The 24,924-nt window shown below is 21.7% G+C and overlaps 1 protein-coding gene across 1 annotated transcript in view; it reads right to left on the reverse strand.

Annotated features, from left to right (window-relative positions):
* LOC122506048 (ETS translocation variant 4-like) overlaps positions 1-24,924 on the reverse strand; it is a 49,600-nt gene that overhangs the window by 24,308 nt on the left and 368 nt on the right. Inside the window, exons 2-4 of the mRNA XM_043618020.1 lie at positions 12,998-13,103; positions 5,475-5,528; positions 2,779-2,838 (exon numbers count right to left, since the gene is read on the reverse strand). Coding sequence (XP_043473955.1) covers positions 2,779-2,838; positions 5,475-5,528; positions 12,998-13,103 — 220 coding nt within the window. The remainder of the gene's footprint in view (positions 1-2,778; positions 2,839-5,474; positions 5,529-12,997; positions 13,104-24,924) is intronic.

Genomic DNA, 24,924 nt, shown 5'->3' on the forward strand with positions numbered 1-24,924 from the left:
TAGACAATTGTAAACAGCCCTTGGGCAATTGGGCCGATATACAGTAGGGGTTGAAAATCTATTGGTTTAACTTCTCTCGATGAGAAGATATAATACCCTTCACAACATGAGCTTCATATTTATTCAATTTTACCTTTGTTTACCGAAAAATTTATCGCACAATTTAATTTTACTCTTTATTACATGTTGCGCTCATATTTATATTGCCGCGAGTGTTGCATTATTCCTTAACAATAAAAAAAAATGTACATCGAACAAAAACATATTTTCTGAACAATAAATATTCCTCGATTTTTTTTTTTGAAAAAAACTATAATTCTCGATATTTAAAGAAAAATAATTCTTTTCAACAAAGTTGATTTGTAAATACAGTTAATTTTTCATTTTTTACTATTATTTACTTTAAATCTGCTTCAAAAAAAAAAAAATAAATAAATAAATAAATAAATTAAAAGAATTAATTTCGAATAAAAAATTATTTTAATGGATTAATAATAAATTTATTATAATAATAAATTATTAATTTTTTTCTATTTTATTTCAAAGATTATTTTCTTTACGTTCAGACAAAATTCAGGAATTTTTTTCTTTAAGATTATTTTCTTTAACTTCAAACAAAATTTACGAATTTTTTTTCTAAATTTAAAGAAGAACTCGATTATTACTTAATAACAAAAATCGTGAATTTTGTTTCTAAATTAAAAGAAAATTATAAAAAAAAAAATTAAAAATAGAGAATAATTATTTTTTTTTTGAAGTGATTCTTTAAATTTAGAAACAAAATTCGTGAATCGAGAATCACTCGATTATTACTTAATAACAATATTCGTGAATTTTGTTTCCAAATTTAAAGAAATTAATTATAGAAAAGAATAGAGAATAATTATTCATTCATAATTTTCTTTATAATTTTCTTCTTCTTGTTATAAAAACAAAATTTTCAAAATTCATTTCTAAATTTAAAGAAAATAATTGTAGAAAAAAATGAAAATATAGAGAAAATTATCACTAAATAAAATATACAGAAGAAAAATTAAAAAATTGTACGAAACAAAAAAAAATGAAAAAGTAAAGTAACAAAAAGTTAAGAAAAAATTAATTTATTATTATTAATATTTTTCGTTTATAGTCAAATTATAATCAGCTTATTGCCTTGTTTTTCATGAAAAATGCAATTTAAGCGTAATTTTGATTTAAAAAATGAAAAAATGAAAAAATCCTGCCGAGAGACTAATAGAGAAAGATAATTTTTAGAAGCTAAAACTTGTAGCATGAGATAAAAGAAAAATAAATCGCGCGAGCAATATAGAATAAGGGAGAGAAAAAGAAGGAGGCAAATTATCTATGCAGAAAAAGTATACAGCGTCGATATAAAGTGCTTACTCGCGTAATCCGATATCGATGACCGGGGAACGGAAGTCTTGTGTTGATTTTTTTGCGCTAATTTAAAAATCCCCAGCCAAGAGGGATCATTTCAAATCACCTCTTGGGCGATAAACTTCTTGTGCACAAAGTTCTTCGTTCAAAAAAAAAAAAAAAAAAAAAAAAAGAAAAAAAGTCTAACATCTCTTTTTTTTGTCTTGAAATTTTTTCATTACACCGAACAAATAAATTTATAATTTCAATCGTAATTAAAATTTTTACATTTTTTTTTCTTGCAAGAATATAGTATTTTAACAGTACAATAAAAATAACTGTATAAAGTGTTAAATTTCAAATTTAAATAATAAATTAATTAAAAAAAAAGAAAGAAAATAAATAGCTTGGTAAAAATTAATTAATATTTTAATAAAAATAACTAATTAATTCTGTAATAAAAATAACTATTTAATTCTTTAATAAAAATAATATTCATTCATTCGGTCAATAATAATGAAAAAAGAAATAATTAATAATGATAATAATAATAGTAAAAACTAATAAATACTTATTATTAACTACACTGAAAAAAAAATTTATTTGATTCAAATAACCGATTGACTATTATCAATTAAATATTTACTTATTATTTGAATAATAATGATGGTAATAATAATGAAACAAAAACGAAATTTTGAATTTTTAAAAATTACAAAAAGAAAAAATTAAAAAATAACAAAAAGAAAAATCGAAAAATACGAAATAAGAGAAAGAAAAATTTATTTAGTTTGTTTGATGTTTGGAATTCTATTTTTGTTTAGCATATTGTATTTAATTGAAGGCAGTTTCCAAGGCGTATGTTAAACTTCGGAAGCAGATTTGAAATTGTCTTCAGTTTAAGTGACATTTGCAGAACATGATGATGTTGTTACATTAACGTGCACCTTTTGACATTTCCGTCACACATCCGCTGACATGGAAATTGCCTTCCTTAGCATGCATTTGGTTTATAATATTATCCATTGATTTACAATTCCCGAATCATATTTGAACTGTATAATAGTTTTTTTTTCCAATTAAATTTGTCGAACGAAAAATAAATTTCGCCTTTGAATGAAAAGTCCAATAGTTAAAATATTTTACTTTAATTTTTTATTTTGAAATTAAATATTTTTTTTTCGAAGAATTAAAGAATAAAATAGGAATAATTGTTTTTAATTCTCTTTTTTTCAGAACGAAATTTTTAGCTGAATTTAAATAATATTATATTTGAATTTAGAAAAGAAATTTAAAAAGTGATTATTAAATCACTTTTTAAAAAAAATTCTTTTAATTAGAATTTGCTAAAATTCAGAAACTGATTAAAATAATTTAATTAAATTAAATCGTATAATAGAAAATATTTTCAAGTGTACTTACTGGTATTTCTTTGAAAATCCGTCATGTAGTGTTCACTATCTTCTGTCTCACAACTGCTACCTGTAATTAAAAAAAAATACTTCAAATTATTATTTTTCGTAATTATTTCACTTTAGTAAATTATTTTTAGTAATTCTCATTGAATCTAAAATTCTAAATAAATAAATTATTAATAAATTACAATTATAACTAAATCGTAAATAATTAATTATTCTATAAAAACTAGTTCTGTAAAAAAAATGTTAGTAAAATAATAATATAATTTTAAGTAGTTACTGCAAGTAACAGTCAGACAAGAAAAATGTACAATGAATTTGAATTTGAAAAAATAAAAATTTTGTTTCGTATTAGTCGTTATATTAAATTTTACTGTATTTAAGTAGAAAAGTCTATCAATGGTCAGACAAAATAAAACTGCAGGTTTTTTTTTAATTATTATAGTTTTAAGTAGAAGAACCTAGTAAATAGTCAGACAAAAAGAAATTACATTTTCTAATAATAATTCTTATAATAAAATAAATTCAAGTAGAAAAATCTTGCATTAGTCAGGCATTACAAAAACTAGTTTTGCCAAAAACATGTTAGCATAATAATAATTAATATTAATTCAAATAATAATTAATATAATTTTAAGTAGTTACTACAAGTAACAATCAGACAAAAAATATACATTGGTTTGAGTTTAAAGACATTAAATTTTGTTTCGTTGTATAATGAATTTTACTATATTTAAGTAGAAATGTATATTAATAGTCAGACATAGAAGAAAACTAATTATTTTTAATTATTCGGTATAGTTTTAAGTAGAAAAACCTGACAAATAGTCAGACAAAAAATTAGAGTTTCTTAAGTTCAGAAGATAATTTCAAACACAGAAACTAATTTCCATCGATCCAACATTATTTTTTTCTTCCCATTTTTAATTCTGATATTTAATTTGTTGTTAATTTTAATTAATTATTGTAAAAATACTTATTTATTTTGAAAGATTATAAAAAATTATTGGAAAAAATTGCATAAATTACTCAAGTTTGATAAATCTGTGACAATAAAAATCTTATAAAATTACTTCAAGTAGAGAAAACTCGTATTAGTCAGACACTATAAAAACTAGTTTTTGACAAAAACATGTTAGTACCATAATTAATATTAATTCAATTAATTAATTAATAATTAATAAAATTGTAAGTAGTTACTGCAAGTAACAGTCAGACAAACAATATAGAATGGTTTGAGTTTAGAGAAATTAAAATTTTGTTTCGTTACAATGAATTTTATTATATTTAAGTAGAAAAAGTTGCCAGTGGTCAGACATAAAAAAAAACTTCAATTTTTTTCTAATTATTATAGTTTTAAGTAGAAGAACCTAATGAATAGTTAGACAAGGAAATTTAGATTTTTTTTAGTTTAGAAAATAATTTCAAACCCAGAAACTAATTTCTATCTCAATTTAATATTTCTTTCTTCTCTTTTTAAAAGTTTTTTTGAAGCGATATTTTTTAATAAATTATAATTAATTTTTGTAAAAAAAATATTTATTTCGAAATATTGTAAAAATTGCGAAAACACGCAAATTTGACAAATCTAGGAGAATAAAAATTCTTATAAAATATTTCTAAAGTAGAAAACTCGAAATATGTAAATTATAAATATATAAAATATAAATAAATTATTGTTATAGAATTAAAATTAATAATAAATTTACTTTAACTGAATTTAATTAATAATTAATTATTCTAATTATAATTAATAAATTTTTTTTGTTTGGAAAAATTGAAAAAAACCTTTTTTCAGCTGCAATTGTAAAAATTGAAAATTCTAAACAATTTTTTAATGATTCTCCATTTAAGACTTTTTGATATGTCCCTTTGATATATTTTCCCTTGGCACCAGTCACCACTAACAACTAATCAAACTAATGGAAGTGTCGATGGGGCAATTACAAAATTGCGCGACTTGCTTCTCTTTTTTTTTTGCTATTATTTTTTTTTCTTTTTTCACGCTCTTTTATTGAAAACACGATTCGTCAATGTTATATTTCTTTGACCTGTCATTTCTTTGATGTGCTTTACACTTGTCATCGAACACGATCAAGAAAAAAATTATAGTCTTAGAACTATTAACCTGAATATATATTGAATTCTATTTTTGTTTAGTATTGTATTTAATTGAAGGCAGTAACTAGAAATTTCTTGACAGTGGAAGTCATTCAAAGTTATAAATTTTTCAATAAATCAAAAACTTTATGAGAAAAGAAAATTTGGTTCATAAATATTATTTTTAAATTAAATATTATTTTTTTTGTTCATAAATAGTTTCTTAAAATATGAAAATTAAAAAATTAAAATTAAAAATTAAATTAAATTAGTTTAAATTAGTTAAAATTATTTATTAAGTTATTTAAAAAATATTCTTATTAATTATTATAATAAGAAATTTAATTTATAATTAATATAATATTAAGTAGTTACTGCAAGTAACAGTCAGACAAACAAAATATACAATGGACTGAATTGAATACAATTGAGTTGAATTGAAATAAAATAGTATTTAAAAATGATATTATAAGAAAGTGGAAATGGAAAGAAATTAGAGAAAACCGAAATTTTATTTTAAAAAAATATTAATGAAAATTAAAATAAAAAAAAAATTAAGACAGTATTTAAAAAAATTGAAAACTTAAAAAATATACTCACCATCTTGAAGCCAAGGTTCATGTCGATACTCCTGATTATGATAAATGTCACTCTCTAAAATCAAAAGCAAAAAGATATTTAATAGTATTTTAAATTATTTTCGAAAATTTCAAATATATTTAAATATTCCAATAATCAAAAATTACCAATATTACCTATAATATCTTAATTCTTAATTCTAAAATTCAATATTTATAAAAATAAGATTCGAATATAAATTATATTCATAAAATAATATTCTATATTAAAAGAAACTCCTACTAGAAATAAATAATAATAATGAATAATAATAAAAAAATATTATTAATTAATAATAATAGTTACTAAATAATACTAAATAATACTAAAATAATACTAATTTTATGATGGTTCATCTAACTGATTATTTAGATAAACAAATATTTTGTTATTGAAAAAATTCATTTGAAAAAAATGTCCAATAGAAGAATTTGTGAAAATAAATAAATTTTTCTCAATGTCAATTTAGAAAGTGAGTCATTGCTCTCGAAAATAAAGTTTTCTGATGAGTGAAATAAAATTAGAATCATGTAGAAAATGATAAAATGCGAGAGTGTATATAATATAGAAGAGGGGGGAATGATTTAATGTTACACTGAGATTCGCCACGGGTAGCCACTTGACGTTAACTTTGTTTTGTTCGAATTCAGATTTTCCTCGACAAATCGAATTCTCAAGTGAAAAGAGAAAATTCAATTGATAACTCAGCTGATGTATTTTTCAAATTAGGGCACATAATTTGCAATAAATTATCACTGTTCATTGAACTAGAAATTTTTGTTAAATTTAGCTAAGATTTTCAGTGGAACAAGTAAATAACTGATCGGACATTTTTCTGTAACTTATGTAATTTATGTAATTCTTATTTTTAGAATTATAAATAAAAATATTTTTAAGTAGAAAAATCTTGCTTTGGTCAGACAATACAAAAACGTAATTGAAAAAACAAAATTGTAGTTTTTGACTAAGTTTTACTATTTTTCAGTAGAAAAATCTGTCAAAGGTCAGACATAAAAGAAAGCTGTAATTTTTTTTTGTAATTATTATGGTTTTAAGTAGAAAAACCTTATAAAGTCAGACTAAAAATTATAATTATACTTAAGTTTAGGAAAATAATTTCAAACCCAAAACTAATTTAAGTTTTTTTTAATTTAGGCTTTAAGTAGAAAAACCTTATAAAGTCAGACAAAAAATTATAATTATACTTAAGTTTAGGAAAATAATTTCAAACCCAAAATCTAATTTTAATCTTAAACAATATTTTTTTTTTCTTTTTGAAACAAATATTTTGTTATAAATTGTAATTATTTGTGTAAAAAAATTATTTATTTAGAAATATTATAAAAAAATTATTCTAAATATTACAAAAAAGCCAATTTTGAATATTTTGACTTTTAAATATTTTGAAGTAGAAAAATCATGCATTAGTCAGACAATAAGTAAACAAGTTTTTACAGTTGTCTTAAAAAATTATTATTATCAATTTTATTTTATTATTAAAAGTAAAAAAACCAATTAAATAGTCAGACAAAAGTCACAGTTTCCCGAGATTAAAAAGAATTCAAAATATAATATAATACTGAATAATAAATAAAATAATAAATAATACATAAATAATTTTATGTAACATAATAAAATAAAAATAAACTATAAATAAAATTTAATGTAATAAATGTAATAAAAAAAAAGAAATGAAAGAAAAAATTGACACACATTTTACATCGAAATTCATCTCGACTTTTTTTTTGTATATGTGGGGTAGAATTGAGAGTGATCTATTTTTATTCGAAGGGTTTGTTAAAAAGTTAAAACGTGAAAAAAGGAAAGGTGTGAGGTTGTTGCGTAATACGATTACGATAGAGAAATTGCGGCATTATAGGTTATGATCGAATTATGGGTGGTTGGTTGGTTCGTACTGTCGGTTGCAAATACACAGTCAATGCTGGGTGTAAAGTGTCAATTATCGAAGGGAAAATCCAACAGCGTAGGGATGCAATTCCAATGGACATGGGAATTTCTTATTTCAAATTCCCCAATAAGTGAGGGACGGCCCTTTTATTTTCCTATATCGCCTATAATGCCCTTCAACTTATTCAATCACTTTTGTACATTATCAAAAAAAAAAAAAGAAAGAAAAGAAAAAGAAAAAAACAAAAAAGAAATTCTTTAGTAGCAGAATTAATAATTAATAATAACAGAATTAATAATTCTTTAGATAAAAAAAGATTCTTCAACAAAAACTAATTTTAGCAAACGTTTCTATTTTTTGGTTTATTTTTCAAACCCTTTTCGTTTTTAATTCAAATCGAATTAATTCAAATCAAATTAATTCATTTCGATTTTAATTCATTTCCTTTTTAAGGAGAAAAAAAGATAATAGTCAGACGAAAAAACAGCGAATATTACATAAACGAAATAAAAATTATTAAATTATAAAATCTATAAAGAAAACATTATTTTTTTGCTAGATTTATTAAAAATTTATTTTTGTTAGCAAGTTTTTCAAAATTGTTTAACATTAAGTGGAAAAGTCTAATAATAGTCAGACACTTGTCGAACAAGTAGTTTTTGAAAAACGAATCAATAACAATTAACTATTAGAAATATTGATGAATTAAAGTATTTAAAATTTTTTATGAAAAATACTTAGAAAGTATTTAAAAAATATTTTTCAGTAGTAAAATTATTCGTTAGTCAGACGTGAAAAAATTCCAAGGAGAAAAAAATCAAATTACATATTTTAATTTCTAAAGAGAAATAGATTACAGTAGTTTTAATAATTTTTAGAATTTAGAAACTACTTTTTTCAGTAGATTATTCAATTTATAGTCAGACGAGAAAAATAGAAATTTCTTCACAAAAAAATTAATTAATTTTTATAGGCATTGTCATAATTTTTTTGAAGGAAAAAATCCAGATAATGGTCGAAAAAGAGAAAAGAATTATATTTTTAAACTATAATTTTTTTAAGTAGTGAATCCAATTTATAGTCAGACTGAAGATAGCAAATATTAAATCTTTAAATATTTTTCAAACTAGAGAAAAAATAATTTTTTTGCAAGCTTTTATTATTATAATTTATTTTCTATTAACAATTTCGTAGAAATTATCTAGTTTTAACTTTTTAAGTAGAAAGCCCCGACAATAGTCAAACAAGACAAAGACGTAAGTTTAATATTGAAATATTTTTATAATAACTAAAGAAAAAAATTGTATTTTTGCTGGATTTATTATAAATTCCTTTTTGTTCGTAATTTTTTATAAATTAATAAATTATTCAATTTTAAGTGGAACAGTCTAGTAATAGTCAGACACTTATCAAGAAACGTAGTTTTGATATTGAAATATTTTTCTAAAAACTAAAGGAAAAAATTATGTTTCTGCTGGAATTATAATCAATTTCTTTTTGTTCGCTATTTTTTATAAATTATTTAATTTTAAGTGAAAAAGTCTAGTAATAGTCAGACACTTGTCAAAAAAAGTACTTTTTTAAGAAAAGGTTAAATAACAATTGACTGTTAAAAATATTTGATGAATCAAAGTATAAAAAATAAAAGTATAAAAATTTGCAGTAGTAAAATTATTCATTAGTCAAACACGTTTTGAAAAATGAAAAAAAAAATTCTGTTTCGAGAAGCGATGATAGAAATTTGTTGTAACAATAAAATTTGGAAACAACTTTTTGGATTATTTTTGGATGTAATTTCAAAAATTGGCATCATAGGAGATGACGACTTTAGTTTGTGGTTGTGAAAATTTTCTACCACACTGTAAATTGACCGTATTGTAATGGAAAACGGTTTGGCATAACCATAATTCAATTTTCTTTCTACATTGTTAGCAAAAGTTAAAAAATCCCTTTTTGTCAGTTTACTACCTTTTTAAATATGAACTTTGTCGGTGAATTTAAACATCAAATAGTTAAGAAAAATAAAGGAAATTATTTTTTTAAAGAAATATTTTTGTTCTGCTTAACAATTTTTTTTTTTTACTTCGAAATAATAATTCTTCATATATTTTTATAATTATTAGGTAATATTAAAAATCCTGTAAAGAACTTTTTGAAAGTTTCAAACAATTGTTAAGTTTATTGAACAATCTATTTATAGTCAGACATGTAAAAATTAAAACTTTTTATTTTTATACTAGACTTTTTGTTTATTTATTTAAAAATTATTATTCGAGCAATTTTTTTGATTGTCTAACAAAAAACTCAAATTCAAACCAGCTGTGTGAATGAAAACTAATAAATAAATATTTTTTAAGTAGAAAAATCTCGTATTAGTCAGACAATATTCAATAATCAGTTATCTATAAAAAAAAATGTTAATATAATAATAAATATAAATTTAATTAATAATAAATACTTTTTGAATCCAAGAGTTGTTAAGTAGAAATAGTAAGTAATAGTCAGACAGAAAAAAATCGACTAAGGGTTAAAATTCAAAAAATAAAATTTTCTTTTAACACCACTGTTTTTTGTATAGTATTTGACTAAGTTTTACTATTTTTCAGTAGAAACATCTGTCAATAGTCAGACATAAGAGAAAATTGAAATTTTTTTCCAATTATTCTATTTTTAAGTAGAAGAACTTATTGAATAGTCAGACAACAAAAAATTATAGTTTTACAAGATTAGAAAATAATTTCAATATAAAAAATATTGTCCTTTTGCTGTATTCAAGACAATGAATTGTGTATTCAATTGTAATTAATTCTATTAAAAAAAATTGTTTATTTATTTATTTATAAATTATTATAATAAAAATTTGTTTCATTGGATGCCAAAATATTAAATTCAAACCATATGTGAATTGAATCTAATAAATAATATTTTTAAGTAGAAAAATCTTGTATTAGTCAGACACTATACAATAACAATAAAAAAATGTTAATATATTAATAAATATTAATTTAAATAATAATTAATATAATTTTAAGTAGTTGCTACAAGTATCAGTCAGACAAAAAATATATTTTTGAATTTGAAGACATTTAAATTTTGTTTCGTTGTATAATGGATTTTACTATATTTAAGTAGAAATATATATCAATGGTCAGTCATAGAAGAAAACTAAGTATTTTTAATTATTCGGTATTAAGTAGAAAAACCAAACAAATAGCCAGACAGAAAAATTAGAGTTTCTTAAGTTTAGAAGATAATTTCAGACGCAGAAACTAATTTCATAAAAAAAAATTGTTTTTATTTATTATAAAATAATAATAATAATAATAATAATTTTTGTATTTATTTTTATTTTTTGTTTTTTTTTTTTATTTTTTATTGTTTTTTTTATAAAACATTATTATTTTCTTCCTTTTTTAAAGCTGACATTTTGTTGTTAATTTTAATTAACAATTAAATTTTTTAATTGTTCAATTAAACAGTAATAATCAATTAATAATTAATATAATTTTAAGTAGTTGCTACAAGTATCAGTCAGGCAAAAAAAAAAACTTTGAATTTAAAGAAATTAAAATTTTGTTTTTTATAATGAATTTTGCTATAAAAGTAGAAAAATTTATAAATTCTCAGACAGAAGAAAACTAATTTCTTTTTTTATTATTATGGTTTTAAGTAGAAGAGCCTAAAAAATAGTCAGACAAAAAAAATAAATTCTATATTATTAATTTTTAAAAACTGAAAAGGTTTATATTTTATAAAGAAATAAATATATTTCTTTATAAAATATAAACGTCTGATAGATTTTTGAGCAAAGCTTTTTTTTCTTCTATACCTTTTTCTCCTCCTTCCTTGTAACATTTCGACTCGAAATTAGAGGCTTTTGTAAGCGAAGCAAAAACATGTGATATGATAGAGTCGATCAACGATCTCAAAGTCTCATGCGAAAATAAATATTGTCGACCGTGTGTTACATAGAGTATATAAGACGTCGACCTGCCGACGGGTCGTCGTGTCTGCGAATGACAGCGTTTTTCAGAGGGCGGTTTCTCCCTCCCTTCTTCTTAACTACTTCAACTCATACTACTTGAAATTATACACATATGTAAGTGAATAAACCCACCACTACATGTGTACAATTTATGTTCAAACCTTGATGTCTCATCTCATCTTATTTATATTTATACATTATTATTTATTTTTGAACACTATATTATTTATATTTTAATATTTATATTTATGTTCAAAATTTTTATTACTAATAATTATTAAGAATTTATTATTATAATAATAAAGTAAAAATAATTATTAATAATTTATTATTAATGATAAAGTAAAAATAATATTAATAATACACATTAAAAAATACATTAATAGTAACTTTTCTTTAGAAAATACTTTTTTTTAATTATTTATATTTTAAATAATTTTTCAGCCATTTTTTGACTCGTCTGACTATTACACGATTTTTCTACTGTAGCATATCTAATAGAAAAAAACTACTTTAACTAAATTATTAAACTTTTATTTAAATGTCTGATAGTTGACAGATTTTACTACTTAAAAATACTTTCAAAACTATTTTCGCAAAAGTCAGACTATTGATGGATTTTTCCACTTACAGGGAATAATTCACAAAAAAGTAGAGTTTATATTTTGACTGAGAATTAAAAATTTTTCTACTTAAGTTAGTATATAGAAAAAATTGTTTCCTCAATTCACTATAATTTTTTAATGTCTCACTGTTACTAGATTTTTCTACTAGAAACATTTTTTCATAAACAAAAAATCAGTAAGAATTGTATAACAAAAATTCTATTCGTTTATAAAATATCATAATTACTGCGATTATCCAACAAAAATTAATTTCGTGAATGTCTGACTATTAACAGGTTTTTCTACTTGTAAGAAATAATTTACAGAAAAGTAAATGTTGATTATGTCTGACAAGTAACTATTTTTACTACTTAAAAATAATTAATTCAGTTTTAAAACTATTGTTACACGAATTTACTATAAGTTTCTTAATTTCTGACTATTAGTAGATTTTTCTACTTAAAAACTTTTTTTAATCTAAAAAAAATTAGTGAAAATTGTATGAAAAAAAATTGTGTTTATTTACTTGATATTAATTAATTACCTAAAAAAATAATTTCTTGTAGGTCTGACTATTGACAGGCTTCTCTACTTACAAAGGAATAATATACAAAAAACTAAATTTTGTATATTGTCACTAATAATTAAAAGTATTAAATTAAAATTCGATAGGAAAATAGAAAAAAAAGTTTATAAGCAATTCATTAATAATTTTTTTCCTTTGTCTGACTAGTACTCGAATTTTTCACTGACGGGATTTTTTCAGTAAAAATAACTATTATTTCTATAATAAAAATTGTGTTTGTAAACACAATTACTGTTTATTAATTGTTAATCGGTAATTATTGTGGTTACGTAACGAAAATTTACGTGTCTGACAGTTACTAGGTTTTTCTACTGAAAAAATTGTTTAAACAAAAAAAAAAATTTTTCCTATGTCTGACTATTCATAGATTTTTCCACTTAATACTTATTCAGAAAAAGTTTTGTATTTTAAATAACTTACCCCGTTGATTTTTCTCGCAATTTGACGTCGTTGATAAAAAGTTCGCACAGTATCCAGAACTAACATCGTTTACTGATTCCGATAGGCGATTAAATCCATCTCCAGACTGAAATTCAATCCACAAAGGCAAAAAATAATCAGCGATTATACATTAAAAATTTCAAATTCAATATTTAAAAAATTGAAAAAAAATGTAAGGAATAAAAATTATTAAAATATGTTCTTTTCAGTGAGAAATAAAAATACAATTTTCTAATTATAAATTGTCACTAAAAATAAAGAAATATATAATAAATTTTGAAGAAAAAAAATTCATTTCGTAAATTTAGGAATTTTTCCAGACTCAAAATCGTTTTGCGACTAATTTGCTAATTAATTTTTAAGGGAAAAAGGCAAAAAAAAATCACTAAAAAGTGAAACGTGAAATATTTTATTTTATTATTGAAGGGGAAAAATTTACTTAATTTAAAAAAATATTCGTCCTCTTCTGTTTCTTTCTGTAGAAATGAAAACGAAAGGGAACGGAGGGGGGGGGGGGAATTAAAAAAAATCAAGTTCTATAATGTCTCGCGAAAATCGATTGATTCGTGGGCAATAAAATAATGAAGAAGGGAATGAACGCGACGAAGGGAACAAGTTGAGGGGGGAGGGGAAGGGGCGCTATGAAGAGACTTAAAGAGGGAGAATGAGAATCAAAGGAAAGACGAAGCACGAAGGACATCCGGCGAACGATTGGAAGGTTTCCTCCTCGCGGAGCAATCTTGTGGTAAACCCGTTTACCGGCCTTGCAAACTCTTGACTATTAACGCCTATTGGAGATGATAAAAAAAAAAAACTCCCGCCACAATTTCTGATACTTTCTAACATTTATCGTTATTTCTTTTTTCCACGAAAAAAAAGAAAGAAAAAAGAATGGAGAAAAGAGAAAAGAAGGAAAAACTAATTTTTGAAAAAGAATTTATTTTCATTTCGTTTATATTTTTTTTTCTTTGCAGGCTGGAAAAAAAAATTTAGACGGAATGAAAATAAATTCTTTTAAACTGAACGAAATATAAACTTTGTATTAAATTTTCTAATATTTTTAAAGTAGTAAATCCAATTTATAGTCAGACTACAGAGAAATATTTGAATGATTTTAAATTAAAAGAGAAAAAATTATTTTTTTGATAACTTTATTATAAAATTATTTTCTGTTATCAATTTGTTTAAAATATAATTTAGTTTTAAGTAGAAAAGTCTGTCGATAGTCGGACAATCTTCAAGAAAAAATTTTTTTTTCATATAAATAACAATAAACAATCACAAATATTGGTTAATCGAAACTATTTATTTATAAATCTACAGGCTTTAGATTTAAGATTAGAATTACTAAAATTAAAAAAAATTAAGTAGTAAATCCAATTTATAGCCAGACTAAAGAAAAATTATTGTTTTTAAAAGCAAAGGTGAAATTAATTTTTTGCAGACTTTGTTATAAATTAATTTTTTGTTAGCAATTTGTTTAAAATAATTTAGTTTTAAGTAGAAAAATCTGTCAATAGTCAGACAATCTTTAGGAAAAAGTTTTTTTTAATTAATAAATGATAATAAACAATCACAAATATTATTTAATCAAATTATCAAAATTTTTTAAAAAATTAAGTAGTATATCCAATTTATAGTCAGACTATAGAAAGTTATTGTTCCTGAAAGCAAAGGTAAAATGGATTTTTTGCCGACTTTCTTATTTATTAATATTCTATTAGCAATTTGTTAAAAAATAATTTAATATTAAGTAGAAAAATCTGTCAATAGTCAGACAACTATCAAGCAGAAGTTTTTTTTAAAGAAATAATAAATAATCACAAATATTGATTAATCGAATTATTAACATTTTTTAACATTTTCAAGTAGTAAATCCAATTTATAGTCAGACTAATAAAAAATATTAAATAAATTCTTTTAAAACCAAGAGAGAAATAATTTTTTGTTGACTTTGTTATAAATTAATTTTCTAGTATCAATTAAAAAAAAAAATATTTTAGTTTTAAGTAGAATAATCGGTCAATAGTCAGACAACTATAAAGAAGAAGTTATTTTTAAAGAAACAAAAAATAATCATATATAATGATTAATCGAATGATTAAATTTTTTAACACTTTTAAGTAGTAAATCCAATTTATAGTCAGACTAAAGAAAAATATTTGAATGTTTTTAAATTCAAAGATGGAAAATTATTTTTTTGGTGATTTTTTTATAAACTTATTTTTTGTTAACAATTTGTTAAAAATAATTTAATTTAAGTAGAAAAATCTGTCAATAGTCAGACAATGACAAATAGTAGTTAATTAAATTATTAAAAACTTTAAACATTTCTAAGTAGTAAATTCAATGTATAGTCAGACTAAAGAAAAATATTTAACCGTTTTAAAAATCAAAGGAGAAAAATTATTCTTGTGCAAAATTTAATTGTAAAATAATCGAATTATTAAAAATTTCAACATTTTTAATTAGTAAATCCAATTAATAGTCAGACTGGAAAATAATATTTAAATATTTTTAAACTCAGAGAGGAAAAATTATTTTTTTGCTGACTTTGTTATAAACTTATTTTCTATTAAAATTTTTTTTTAGAAATTATGTTGTTTTAAGTAGAAAACCCTTATAATAGTCAGAGAGAAGAAAGACTTAATTTTAATATTAGAATATTTTTTTAATCCAAAGGCAAAAATATTTTATTGATGAATTAATTATAAATTTATTTAAGTTAGCAATAATCTATAAATTATTTAATTTCAAGTGGAATAGTCTAATAATAGTCAAGTCAGTTGTTAAAAAAGTACTTTTTTGAAAAATTGATAAATAGCAATTAACAGTCACAAATATTGATGAATCAAAATAATTAAAATTTGTTTTTAAATTTAAGTAGTAAATCCAGTTTATAGTCAGACTAAAGAAAAATTAATAATTGTTTCTAAAAGCAATGGTGAAATTAATTTTTTGCAGAACTTTGTTTGAATTTTCTGTTAGCAATTTGTTAAAAAATAATTTCGTTTTAAGTAGAAAAATCTTTCAATAGTCAGACAATCTTCAAGAAGAAGTTTTATTAAAGGTACAATGAATAATCACAAATATTGATTAATTGAATTATTGAATTTTTAACATTTTTAAGTAGTAAATCCAATTTATCGTCAGTCTAAAGAAAAAAATTTAAATGTTTTTAAAACCTAAGAGGAAAATTTATTTTCGTTTAAAATATTTTCTTTAAATTTTAAAATGAAGTGATTCAAATGCAAAATGATTTCATTCAAAGAAATTAATTTTCATTTTCCTTTATATATTTTTTTCCCTACTGAAAAATGAATAATTTAATTTCTGACCTATAGAGAGAAGAATCGAAAGAAAAAAATAAGCTCATTAGGTTTTTGAACAAAACAGAGGAAAGACACGCGGTTTAATATTTGAGATTCGAAAATAATTACTATTAATGATGGTTTTGATATAATGAACGTGATGTGCAAAATTAATATTCATAAGCCATGGATATATATAGTTAATTAGAAATTTACTTTCGTTATGTGATCATTAATTATCCACTGAATTTATATCCCCAGCAAGACTCGTACATTTCAAATCTCTTCTTCTTCGTTTTCTTTTTTTTCTTTCTTTGTCAAAAAATATCTTTTTTTTATTTCTAAACTGTAATTTGAATTTAAAAAATATTTTTTCCGAACTCTTATTAATTATACGTTTTTATAATTAAGGGCAATAAAAAAAAATTATAGAATAAACTGCAAAAATTACAAATATTGATCTAAATTGATTCGGATTTATTAAATTTTGAATTTAATCTAAATTTAAAATGTGTTTGCGCATTCTTGACCTGAAAATTGATATAAAAAATTATGGCACTCGAGCTGCGAATTTATTTGACCTAAATTTATTAACTCTTTGTTCGTCTACAATAAAATTAAAATTTTGACCTATTTTTGACCTCAAACTGCAAATTCGGCTATAAATTTCTATCTTTGTTTGACCTTTTTAGGAGCTATGACCTAAATTCTTATATGTTACGTATCCCCCTTTTGACCTAACTTTGTAAGTTACTTGTTCCCCCTTTGACCTAAATTTAAAGGAATATCTTTTGCTTTTTCTTCTTCTACTTCTGACGTAAATTTTTTACTTTACGATTGTTTGGCCCTTTCGTCTTCTATTTTTGACCTAAATTTTTTAATTTACTATCGTTCGCCTTTTTGACCTAAATTTTTCAATTTACGATCGTTTGCCAAGAAGGCAAAAAATTTAGGTCAAAAGTAGAAGACTTTTTGTCTTTTTTCTATTTATTTTCTAATTTGAAATTTAAATCTGAAATTTTCCAACAATAATAATTAATAATAATAATAATAATAATAATAATAATTATTATTATTAGTATTATTATTATTATTATTATTATTATTATTATTATTATTATTATTATTATTATTATTAATAATAATTTAATAATAATTTAATAATAATATCTAATAATAATTTACGATTGTTTATTGACTTTTAATCGTAATTAAAATATATTTATTGAAATTATTGTTAGGTTAAGAAAAAAATTTTGTTGCCAATTTAGCGAATGTCAATTTAGTACAAAAAATAGAGGAATTAAAAGAATTGAAATTAAATTTAATTTTTAAGAATTAAAAAAATAAATAAATAAATAAATAGAATAGCAAAAGAAACGCAAGTTTTGTGTGAGAAATATGCAAAAATAATGAAACGATTTATCATTGGAACGATATATATTGTTATGGCTGTGAATAAGTGTTTGAGGAATGATGTTCATTCACTGTACTGTACTTATGATGTAAAAGAACGCCCCAGCACTCGTGCAAACGTGACAGTGTTCTAGAAGGGTCGTCCTCGCCCTTTCTGAAATTCACTGTATATATATATACTTCCATCTCCGTGTGTATAATAATTGCTCACTTCATTCGATTCGACGTGATAACTATCTACTTATTTATAATAAAGTCATCTTTTCAAAATATTTAATACAAAAAATTTCTTTACTTCTAAAAAAATTGAATGTAAAAAAAACACAAATTTGAAGAAATATATTATTTTTTTTATTTTTATTAATTTCTATATTATTTTATTTTAATTATTCATTCAATTTATTAATTCCTAATTTATTAAAATTGTATTCAATACTGAACTATTTCTAGCAATATTTTCTATAAAGAGAAGAAAGGAACTGTAATAGAAGAGAAATGAGTCGGAGAGTTTGGAGAAAGAGGAAGAAAAAGAAGATACTTAGGGTCACTGTGTAACACATAACAAAGAACAAACAATGCCATTTGAAAGAAATTGGGGAAAAGAGCGAGCCTTTGCCTGACACATCTATCGAGTCTAATTGATTTTTTTTTACCACTGCAAGAAAATCTTGAACAAAAAAAGTTTCTCTTCAAAAGAAAAAAGCGTCAGAGTATATAAAAATACTTTCTATTCAATCTACAATTTTTGAACAATTTTAAGTAGTAAATTCAATTTATAGTCAGACTGATGAACAATACTTTAATTTTAATATTATTGAATACGTAATTTTTTTTAAACCAAAGGGGAAAAATCATTCATTTGCACAGAATTTGTTATATTAATTTATGTATTGTTAGTAAATTGCTATAAATAAATTAGTTAGTTTTAAGTAGAAAAATCTGTCAATAGTCCGACAACATTCAAGAAGAAGTTAATTTTTAAAGAATAAATAACAGTAAACAAATAAAAAAAACAATGACAAACAGTAACAAATAGTGATTAATCGAATTATTAAAAATTTCAAACATTTCTAAGTAGTAAATCCAATTTATAGTCAGACATAAAGACAAATATTTAAATGTTTTTAAAACCAAAAGATAAATAATTATTGTTTTGCAGAGTTTGTTATAAATTTATTTTCTGTTATCAATTTGTTATATTATGAATTATTTAGTTTTTAAGTAGAAAAATCTATCAATAGTCAGACAGTTATTGAGAAAAAAATTTTTTTTTTCAAAGAATAAACTACAAATAAATAATCACAAATAATAATTAATAGAAATATTAAAATTTTTATCATTTTTAAGTAGTAAAATCTTATAGTCAGGACAAAGAAAAATATTTAAATGTCTTTAAAGCCAAACAGGAAAAAATTTTTTTTGGCTATCTTTGTTATAAACTTATTTTCCTTTAACAATTTTTTAGAAATTATGTTGTTTTACGTAGAAAAACCTGATAATAGTCAGACAGAACAGAGGCTTAATTTTAATATTGGAATATTTTTGATTCGAAAGGAAAAAATTAGGTTGTTTACTAAATTTATTATAATTTTCTTTAAGTTAGCGATTTGTTATAAATTATTTAATTTTAAGTGGAATAGTCTAATAATAGTCAGCCACTTCTCAAAAAATAACTTTTCTAAAAAAAGGATAAATAACAATTAACAGTCACAATAATTGATAAATAAAAATATTTTAAATTCTTTATGAAAAATATTTAGAAAATATTTTTCAGTAGTAAAACTATTCGCTAGTCAGACGAAAAAATAATTTGGAGGAAAAAAAATGGAAAAACTATAAAATTACTTTTTTTAATTTCTAATCAGAAAATTTTAATTAGAAATTAAAAAAAGTAATTTTATAGTTTATAGGAAATAGATATTACAGTTTTTAGCTTTTTAGAATCTGTATTCAATTATTTTTCAGTAGATAATTAAATTTATAGTCAGACCAGAGAAAAATAGTTAAATATTTTTTATAAAACTGTAAAAATATTAATTTTTGGCTGGCTTTCATTATAAATTTATTTTCTATTAGCAAATTTCGTAGAAATTAATTATTTTTAAGTAGAAAAATCTGAGAATAGTCAGACAATCTTCAAGAAGAAGTTTTTTTCTAAATAAACAATAAATGATCATGCAAATAATGATTAAGTGAATTATTGAATTTTTTTTCAATTTTTAAGTAGTAAATCCAATTTATAGTCAGACTAAAGAAAAATATTTCAATCTTTTTAAAATCAAAGAGGAAAAATTATTGTTTTGCTGACTTTGTTTGTAAACTTATTTTCCGTTCGCAATTTGTTAAAAAATTTTTGTTTTAAGTGGAAAAGTCTGTCAATTAATTAATTTCAAATATTGATTAATCGAATTATTAAATTTTTTTAACATTTTTAAGTAGTAAAACCAATTTATAGTCAGACTAAAGAAAAATATTTAATAATTCCATTTAAAGTCAAAAGTGAAATTAATTTTTTGCAGACTTATTTGTTATAAAATATTTTTCTTTCAGCAATTTTTAAAAAAGTAATTTATTCTCAAGTAGAGATATCTGTCAATAGTCAGACAATTTTTAGGAACAAGTTTTCATTAAATAAACAATATGTTTCAATAAGTAAACAATAAATAATCACAAATAATGATTAATCAAATTAATTTAATTTTTTTTAATTTTAAGTAGTACATCCAATTTATAGTCAGACTAAAGAAAAATATTTCAATCTTTTTAAAATCAAAGAGGAAAAATTATTTATTTGCTGACATTGTTATAAACTTTTTATCTGTTAGTAATGTGTTGAAAAATAATTTAATTTTAAATAGAAATCCAAAGGTGAAATTAATTTTTTGCAGACTTTGTTATAAATTAATTTTCTGTTAGCAATTTATTAAAAATAATTTAGTTTTAAGTAGAAAAAACTGTCAATAGTCAAACAATCGACAAAAAGAAATTTTTTCAAATGAATAAATAACAATAAACAAACAATAAAAATTGAATTATCGGATTAGTAAATTTTTTTAAACATTTTTAAGTAGTGAATCCAATTTATAGTCAGACTCTGAAGAAAAATATTTAAATCTTTTTAAAATCAAAGTGTAAAAATTATTTATTAGCTCACTTTGGTATAAACATTTTAACTATTAGTAATTTTTAAAAGAAAATTTAGTTTTAAGTAGAAAAAACTGTCAATAGTCAGACAATCTTCAAAAAGAAGTTTTTTCTAAAGAATAAATTTAATAAATAATCACAAAAAATTATTAATCGAATTTTTAACATTTTTTTTAACATTTTTAAGTAGTAAAACCAATTTATAGTCAGACTCTGAAGAAAAATATTTAAATCTTTTTAAAATCAAAGTGGAAAAATTATTTATTAGCTCACTTTGGTATAAACATTTTAACTATTAGTAATTTTTAAAAGAAAATTTAGTTTTAAGTAGAAAAAACTGTCAATAGTCAGACAATCTTAAAAAAGAAGTTTTTTCTAAAGAATAAATTTAATAAATAATCACAAAAAATTATTAATCGAATTTTTAACATTTTTTTTAAACATTTTTAAGTAGTAAAACCAATTTATAGTCAGACTCTGAAGAAAAATATTTAAATCTTTTTAAAATGAAAGATGAAAAATTGTTTATTTGCTGATTTTGTTATAAACTTTTTATCTATTAGTGAGTTATTAAAAAATAATTTAGTTTTAAGTAGAAAAACGGGTCAATAGTCAGACATTAAAAAATTAAATATAAAAACAATTTTTAAAAAAATTCAGTAGTAAAAGTAAAAGCTACTCTACAATAAAGAACCAGTCGAGTTAATTTACACATTTTGAAAAGTCATTCTAAACGATTGTTTACGGCGCACGCCCCACAAATTCACGAAACCTACCTCAATATATGAGATAATCCTGAAAAAAAATATATATATCAGAAAATAAGTCCCCTAATCATGGGAAAGTCGAGTGGCGACATATGTAAGCCATCATTGAATGAAAGAGAAGTCAATTAAGGGCCTATAGGGCCACTGGTGTGGGAATCGTAAAATTTCAAGAGTCAACAAACATAAATCAAGTGTGTTTCAGTTTCGAGATTGATTCCCGACGATGACAATGGAATTGAGTAGGGGGACCACCCGCCAACAGGCAAAGCGAGTGAGTGCGAGAGACTCACGCACCACTGTAAACTATCTGACCGTCTTTTTTTTTTATGACACTCGTTCTCGATATCATATTTTCATGTATATTCATGCTAAAAGTGGAATACACACTCCTCTCTCTTTCTCTCTCTTTCTTTTTCAAATTGTAGAAGGAGAGAGGGAGAGAGAGAAAGGGAGAACGTCCCCTTCGATTTACGAGTGGTTTGATGGTACGTGGTGACAATTACGTGTTTAGAGAACACAAAAGGGGTGATTGTATTGACTCCCGTGGGACGTATCATCCAAGCGTGAAAGCGCGTGCCATCGGGAAAAAATTTTACTTCGACTCTGAAAAATCATAAGCCGTAACTTTTTTGGCTGTACGCATTTTGTATATACACGTGCCAAAGAAATGTCACTATTATAGAAAATATAAAAGAAACGAGGAATTTATAAATATTTTTACTTACTTTTAATTTTTACCCACAATTTTACAATTGCGGGTAAAAATTATTGTTACTGCGGGTTATTAGTTTGAAAAAGTACCAAAAAAAAAATCAGAATAATTATCAATATAATAAGAAGAGAAATTTCTAAATACTTTTAATTACTTTTAATTTTTACCCGCAATTGTAAAATTGAAGAGAAATTTATAAATACTTTTACTTACTTTTAATTTCTCTTCTTATTAAATTGATAATAATTATTCTGAATTTTTTTGTCTTTTTTTCAAACTAATAACTCTATTGAATAGAAGCAACCTAATTTTAATTTTTCATTCTCTTCTTTTGTTTATAAATTTTAAAAAAATTATACTAATTAAGAGCGACAATTTTTAATTAGATTCAATGGGACAATAAATAAATAGGTAAAAAATGAATTAATCCATTATTAATTATCAAAGAAAATTTAGTAATTAAAAAATCTTTAGCTAATTTTTGTCATGTTTTTAATTAATTGTATAATTAGTAAATAGTTTTACTATAGTTACTAAAAAGTTTCAATATAATTATGTAGTAAATTGTTCTATTATTAAAAAACTAACTTTAAATTACTAAAAAAGGTTTACAAATTTGAATTAGAAACTCACTTTTTGCTTTTGAATTAGTAAATTTCACTAATTGTATAAAAAATTAGTAGAAATTAGTATTTTTAGTAAAATTTTACGAATAAATAATTATTTATTATTATAAATATAATCTGTTTATTATTTTACTAATAAATTAGTAGAAATTACTATTTATAAATAAATTAACAAATAAATATATTTATATTTATAATAAATAATTATTTATTAGTAAAATTTTGCTAAAAATAGTCATTTCTACTAATTTTTTACAATTAGTGGAATTTACTAATTCAAAAGCAAAAAGTGAGTCACTACTTCAAATTTGTAAACCTTTTTACTAATTTAAATTTAGAGAATTTTATAAAAATTGAGGGGCTGGATGCTATAATGTGTTACGCGCCATTCACTTAACATGGCGCGTAACACATTATAGCATCCAGCCCCTCAATTATTTGCTAATTATAGAAGAACGCTTACTAATAATAGAACAATTTACTAATTATAGTGCAACTTTTTAGTAGCTATATTTATTAATTTATTAGTTAAATTAATGTTGATTAGATTAATGTTGATTTGTTCGCAGATACAAAAAAAAACCCAAAACGTTAGTAAAATAATAAATATATTTACATTTATACTGATAAATAAATATTTTTTAGTAAAATTTTACTAATAATTTGGTAAAAATTACTATTTATTATTAATATTTACTATTCCAAAAGCAAAAATCGGTTACTAATTGAATTGAGTAAACATTTTTACTAATTTAATGCAGAGAGTAAAATAATTACTTGTTTAATAATTTTTAGCTTAATAACACAATGATAGTATAATATTTATTAGTAGTAATATAATATTAGTAGTAATATAATGTTAGTAGTAATATGATAATTAATAGTATAGTAATTAGTAGTATAAAAATAGTAAAAATAGGTATTTGTAATAAAAATATTTGAATTTTCTACTAAAAATTAGTAGATTTATTGAAATTATTAAAAATTAGTAGGGTAATTAGTAATTTTTTTCGAAAATAGTAAAAAAAAATGGACTAATATTAAGTGGAAACTGTGGTACCGTTCGGGTACGAAAATATCTACTGTCCTTCGAGAGTTATTACGTAAGCGACGGTATTATTTTTTATTCTATACTTAATTAAAATTTTTCATTTTAAATTTAATTTTTTTTTACCGTAAATTATGTTCCACTATTATTATTATTCAATTATTAAGTTCCAAATTTTTGCTTTTATTCAAATTTTAATTTAAAATAAATTTTTAGTTAAAAAGGACTGAAATTAAAGACAAAAATTACTGAAATTACTGAAGTTTAAAAAGAAAGAAATTACTAAACTATAAATAAGAATAATCAATTTTTTTATTTAAAAAAATTAGCAAACATTCAGTGTAAATAATGACCATAAAATTTTGATTAACAAGAATTAGTAAATTTTCAGTACGAAATTTTTTTTTAAATTTTGATAACAATAATATTTTCAGTACAAAAAAATTACTAATATTATTGTTACTAATATTACTAATATTATCAAAAATTTGATTTTTTTTTATTAAAAATTAACTAATTTCTGACATTAAAATTTTAGTAATTTTTTTGTAGTAAAAATTTACTAATAATAATTAGTTAATTTTTAGTACAGGGAAAAAAATAATAATTTTATAATAACAAATATAACAAATAACAAATATAAGTTTTTAAATAATTTATTTACTTTTTATAATAAAAATTTAGTAAATTTTCATTGGAAAAAATTACCAAATTTTTTATTACAAAAATCAGCAATTTATTGGCAGAAAAAATTACTAAAATTTCAGCAAACAACGTTATTTAGAAAAATAATAATAATAATTTTATTGTTATAATAAATATAATATAATAAATTTACTAATAATTAGCAAATTTTTGGTGCAGAAAATTACCAAAAATATT

Source organism: Leptopilina heterotoma, unplaced genomic scaffold, assembly GCF_015476425.1.
Source record: "Leptopilina heterotoma isolate Lh14 unplaced genomic scaffold, ASM1547642v1 Lhet_39, whole genome shotgun sequence".
Classification (NCBI taxonomy): domain Eukaryota; kingdom Metazoa; phylum Arthropoda; class Insecta; order Hymenoptera; family Figitidae; genus Leptopilina; species Leptopilina heterotoma.